General features: G+C 35.0%; 2 protein-coding genes across 2 annotated transcripts in view; both read right to left on the bottom strand.

The window, feature by feature from the left end:
• Positions 1–523: 523 nt before the first annotated feature.
• On the bottom strand, positions 524–1,179 carry LOC111399700 (histone H2B.5-like). Its single transcript, XM_023027158.1, has one exon. It carries the CDS (start codon positions 1,077–1,079, stop codon positions 675–677), a length of 405 nt encoding a protein of 134 aa, XP_022882926.1. The 5' UTR covers positions 1,080–1,179; the 3' UTR covers positions 524–674.
• A 2,954-nt stretch (positions 1,180–4,133) lies between these two features.
• Positions 4,134–5,934, bottom strand: part of LOC111399701 (organelle RRM domain-containing protein 2, mitochondrial-like) — a 3,093-nt gene continuing 1,292 nt past the window's right edge. Inside the window, exons 2-3 of the mRNA XM_023027159.1 lie at positions 4,814–4,882; positions 4,134–4,710 (exon numbers count right to left, since the gene is read on the bottom strand). Of these exons, the coding sequence (XP_022882927.1) occupies positions 4,451–4,710; positions 4,814–4,882 (329 nt within the window). The 3' untranslated portion in view covers positions 4,134–4,450. The remainder of the gene's footprint in view (positions 4,711–4,813; positions 4,883–5,934) is intronic.

Consider the following 5,934-nt stretch of genomic DNA (forward strand, 5'->3'; position numbering starts at 1 on the left):
TACTGTTATATAAACACATTTTGCAATTGAATATTACTGGAAAGTGCAATGTTTCTCAGTTGGTTACTGTAATGTTACCCTGCAGTTAAAGCAAATCCTTTTCATTGACATATGGTGTTATTTCAATTCTCAGGTACTTCATATTGTTAATCGAATTTCTTAATTTTTTGTGGGAAATGGCAACCTTGGATTCAAAGGTTTGGGAAAAGATGGGAATGGACTTGATCTTCAAGAACTTCAGTTTATGATTAAACACCTTCATCTTTGAACCAACGATTTTGGGGCGATGTTAAAGAAATTCCATGGCTATGCATGCTTGTTAAATTTATGGTGTCTGGTCTACCAGCCTCCTAAGGTGGTGTTTTCCGTGAGGTGTAGTTTGCATGTTCGATTTCTGGTAATGTTTAGGAAAAAGAGAATGGAAGCAGAAAACCTAAACTGAATTGATTTTAAACGAAAAGCACGAAAATGTAAATTTTAACAACTAAAAAAAAAAAAATCTATATTTTATAAATATTATAACTTTGAAATCAAATCCATACTTTCAATTTCGTATAAAACCCACAGTGAATTAACATCAGCAACAGAATCAATTTTCATTGAAATCCATATATTCATTCTAGATCAGGTACAGAAAGAAAAACAATCAAACAGACCAACACAATTCATCTAACCTAAGAACTGGTGAATTTGGTGACCGCTTTGGTGCCTTCAGAAACAGCATGTTTCGCCAGTTCACCAGGCAAAACCAGCCTAACCGCCGTCTGGATCTCACGAGAAGTGATTGTCGGCTTCTTATTGTATCGAGCCAAACGAGAGGATTCCATTGCAAGTTTCTCGAAAATATCATTGATGAAACTGTTCATAATTCCCATAGCCTTGCTAGAAATACCAATGTCAGGATGCACCTGCTTCAAAACCTTGAATATGTAAATCTTGTACGTCTCGATGCTTTTCTTCACCTTCTTCTTCTTCTTCGCATCGCCTTCCTTGGGAATCTTCTTTTCCGCCTTCGGCGGCTTTTTCTCCGCCATCACCGGCTTCTTCTCCGCTGGCCTTTTCTCTGCCTTTGGCGCCATCAATGAAACAAGTGACGAATGAAGAAAATCGAAACTTCGAAAAAAGGAAAGGAATTGAGTGAATTGAAGGGTTTTGGTTTGGCGGAGTAAAATGAAGAAAGGAAGATTTGTTTATATACAGAGGAAAAACCTAGAAGGTATGTTCCTATTGGTTGATTAAGTTTCATGCGGATCGCTGACCTATAAATTGTTTGGTCCGTCGATTTGGATTTTGTCAGTAGTTTGTCAATGGACGGTGTAGATGGCGGTCTACCAGATTTCAAGTTGCAAACTTTTAACATACTCGGAAGGTTCGGGAAATTTGAGCCCAAATCCAATTGGGCTTTTGTGGATCAGCTCTAATTTTTTAAACAAATATGTGGAAATTTTTACTAGGCCCAAGCATCTAATGTTGCCAAATCCATCACTTTTTTTAGAGGGGAAATTTGAGCAAATTTAAGCCGAGCTCCAATTTTTTGTCATAAAAATGTATTTTTGAATAATACATTGATGTGAAATATATGATTAAAAAATATAAAAAAGATTTGAATTTGCATGTAGTATTATTTTATTAAAGAATGTGCGATTGAAATGATGTTAAAACCCGATTTAAGAATGCATTTTTTTCCAAAGAATGGAGCTCGAACAAGGGTTCAGTTTTTCTTTTTGTAAATCGAGTTTCTCAATTAATTATTAATAAATCGGGTGATTAAGCACCTTTTTATAGTCCACCATCAAGTTGTACCGAAAAATCACTCAACTCTTTGTCCGTAACCAAGTGCGTGTTAGTTAAAATCCTCGTGCTTCGTGAGAGCCATAATGACAGTGGTAAGCTCCACCAGAGTTACTAGATCACGAACCTGGGGCAATTTTGACTTTGAGTTCTATGCTATTTACTTCTTTGAAACTTCTAATCTTGGTTTCCTACTCTTAATAAAGCAAGATAAGTTCTCCATAGATGATAGCACTAATTCCAAAGCTTCACTCTGCCAATTAAAAAAAAATTGAAAATCAATTCATCTTCAACGAAAAAATTTGTCAATCTCTTCCCTTATAGAAGAAAACGTCCTCCCATTCTCTTTGGAACGTGTTGTATTTATCTAAAATTATATGCGAATTAAATATTCTAAAAAATTAATTTTAAATGATGTGATTTGATAATACAAGTGTTCTAAAAGGGGCGTATAGGAAACGCCTAGGCGAGATCCGCGATGAAATGCCAAACCAAGTGGCTTGGCACCTTATTTAGCGGTCAACGGCCGCTAATGCACACTTATTATCTTTCTTCTTTTTTTTAAAATAAATTTACAATTCTTTCAATTTAAAACTTAAAGGCCGATTTCTTCACTACATTGCCTTAGACTCAAAACAGCCATTTGGAGCCCTTGAACAAAGGAAAACATTCAAAAATTCCTATTTGTTTACTATTTAGTATTTACATTTGAAACTTATCATTTTGTTGGAAACTTTGAAAAAATGTATAAAATTTCTATAAATCTATTTTAGATGTTTGAAAGGTATTATTTTTAATTATTAAATAATTTTTTGATTGAAATTTAAATAATATTAAAATAAGAAAACACATTTTTACGTTTTTAGACCTATTCCTCATCTAAGATTACATCCATATATCATAACGCATTACGCCTTTTAGAACACTCAATAATATTAAGTGTTCTTTCTCTTTATTGGAGGCCACCTTATTTCTCAATATCCATCGAAATCCATTGTCTCTGGGGTGGGATTTTTTTTTTTTTTTCCCCGAAGGATTTTATTGAATGGAATTATGGATGTAATTACATTTGAGCACACCATTTTATATATGCGATAGTATCATAATATCTCTTTGATACTATTTTCTTAAAGACTCCTTGGAAGCTTGTATCTGCCATAATTGGTAGCCATGAAAAGCTGGAACATCATCTCGGAAGCTATTGGTTACTAGGGGCAGAGCTAGAAAATTTATTCAGTGCAGGCATAATTTAACCCATGTTGGACATTGAATTTTGATCATAAATTTAATGATAATAAAACTATTAAACAAAATCATGAGTTTGGGCATAAAAATAAAACAATGTAAATTAAAACATGTGTTTTACTCCACCTCCCCTGTTGCTAATAATAATAATAAAAAAAAAAAAAAAAAAAAAAAAAAAAAAAAGGGTTTGGGCCTAAAATTTCCCACACTCGTCTCAACATGGCTCCGCCCCTGTTGGTTACCTATATTGAGACGGGGTTTCATCACAAAAAAGTCAAATTTATTAAGAGAAGTTGGTTTATATTTTTATCTTTAATCGACGTGGACTTTATCTCTTAATATGCTCCCACAAGATGGTGACTCGTTTGAACAAACCAATCATGAAATTCGTATGTTCATTTTTTGAGTTTTATTCGGATTGATTAGTTAGTTTGAGCTTATTGTGCTTTTAATACTATATTAAAACTTGAGATTCTATGTCAAAACGTCAACATTTTTAAAAAAAGCGACCCAAACCCTTATAAGTTTATCTACATTTTAATTTTTATTCGATGTGAAATTTATCCCTTAGTCCTCAGATGCGTATGATTCAGCTCCAACAGTAGTGCCACATGTATTGCCGAACAAGAATCAGAGCCATCATAGTTATAGCAAGAAGTCCGAGAAGAACAAGCAGAAGGGTGGTGGCAAATCCTCACAAGGCAGCAGAGGCAAAGGCAAGAAGCAAAATCCGAAGAACTCAGCTGAGATCCATTGCAGGGAAGTAGCCTTCTGAAAATATCTGTCACAAAGTTGCACTTCCCCATCGAAGACGTTACTTGAGAACTTGTCTAAACTGGTCAACTGTTATCCCAGTGAATGTGATATTGTGAAAAAATAATGATGAGGATTTGTTGATCAGTGGAACTTGTGCTGGAAACCTTGGAAGATGTCTTTAAGATTGTATAACTAAGATGAAAATTTGACTAAGAAATTTCAAACTAGCCTCGTGGACTGAACAATCTTTTTATAGGTTACAACCATCAATATAAAGAAAGAGATGCACTTTCTTAACACAGGATCCAAAAATTTTTCGAGAAAAAGATCCATTCCCTCAATATCATAACTGGATTGACCAGGCTAGATTGTGAATGAATAGAAAATCGAAAATTCCAATAGCAGTTATTCCAGCCATTTTTCTAAACCACTTATCCCAGGTATAACATAAATTACTTGAAATCTACGACAATAACTTAATGCAGTCAATTGCAAAGCAAAGTGAAAATCGATACAAGTGTTCAAGATAATACTATCCATGGCACAACAGTAGTTCAAATGCTCCTAACAGAGACAGTAGTAGTAGTAATAATGCTTGACTGTTGCAGTTACGACATTGATGTATGTACCAAAAATGGCCCAATATCTTCCAAGAGCATCAACCAGACCATCCTAAAGTCCTGTTAGGCGCAAAGAGACTTTCAGTAGGCTTTGGATTGAGATGTAGGTCTTGTTGAGGAGGTTGTCGAGGTGGAGGAGGAGGCTCCCTAGGCCTTGCTGGATCAACAAAAATTACCCAACCGTCCAGGTACTTGGCATTCATTTCTTCCCGTGCTTTCTCAGCTTCTTCTACTGTTTCATAAGTAATAAAACCAAACCCCTTTGGTTTTCCAGACATTCGATCCATGATCACTTTTGCTGCACGATAATCAAGATCAAAAATCAGAAATTGCATCTTGTTGGAAATTGGAAATAATAAAAGCAATATTCAAAGGGTAGCTACAGGATGAGAATTACTCACCGTCAAGAAGCCTTCCATACGGTGCAAATGCGTTGAAAAGACTTTCATCGGTTGTATTTTTTGATATACCTGCACCATCAAATCAAATATAGCAGTTGGTTATTTTCAAGCCATTGTCCCTGCTAGAGATACCTTATTTTAAACTAGAGGAACAGATGTCAATTTCTTATTTTAAACAAGTTGAAAAGATGTCAATTTCTAAGGCAATTGCCTGGCTTCCCTCACTTCCTCAGGGCATACAGCTCAGGGAGTGCATGAGGCAGAAAAGGTAAACCGTTGTATGTCATACAAATGATGGTAGGCACTGGCCGAAGATACCACCCCACTTGTCTAAACTTGCTCTTCGCTCATTTACATCTTTAACGTGATTTGTGTTTTACCAAGTATTTTTCTTCTTGAGGTTTTTTTGTTCTTTATTCATAAATCAAAATTAGCATTCACATTAGTCAACCTACTGCAGGACCAGCTCTAAATCTTCATGCTGCAAAAAGTACTTTTGTGTGCATGAGAAAAAAAAAATGATTAATCTAGCATAAATTTTAATATAGGCTTGGCAACAAGAGGTCACGGGCATCAGACTCAGAATGGGGAACTTCAGGAACCCAGGCATATAAATATCCTATTATTTGTGGTTGTAGACAAGACAAGAAAAACAATTCTCTCGTGTCGACTAGACAAAGGTACAGACATATAGAAGATTAAAAAGATAGATATCTGCCAAAGCTTGTTGTTTATATAGAGTGAGTATTTAGTGGTACAAGGGAATAATAACATTTTTAAGGTGAAAACTTCTTCAGGGGAGACGTGCAACAAGCATTGGAGATGGACAAACTAAACCCATTTCTATCCTTGGTTTCTTTAGGCTTATTTGTCTTCAACTCCTATCTAATCAATAATCAAGTCAAGTCGTGTGTTGTCTCTGTGCACATAAAATAAATCAAAGCTTACCTCACTGGGAGAATGCTACAAATCAAATATAAAAATGAATAATATGATGCAGAAACTTCCTGCCATATAGCAGGATCTCAAATTCCATTCAATTTGTTTATATTCTCTCTCTCTCTCTCACTTTTTTTTTTTTTTTTTTTTTTTTTTTTTTTTTTTTCACACATTTTCCCCCC

The sequence above is a fragment of the Olea europaea genome, chromosome 9 (genome assembly GCF_002742605.1).
Source record: "Olea europaea var. sylvestris chromosome 9, O_europaea_v1, whole genome shotgun sequence".
Lineage (NCBI taxonomy): Eukaryota > Viridiplantae > Streptophyta > Magnoliopsida > Lamiales > Oleaceae > Olea > Olea europaea.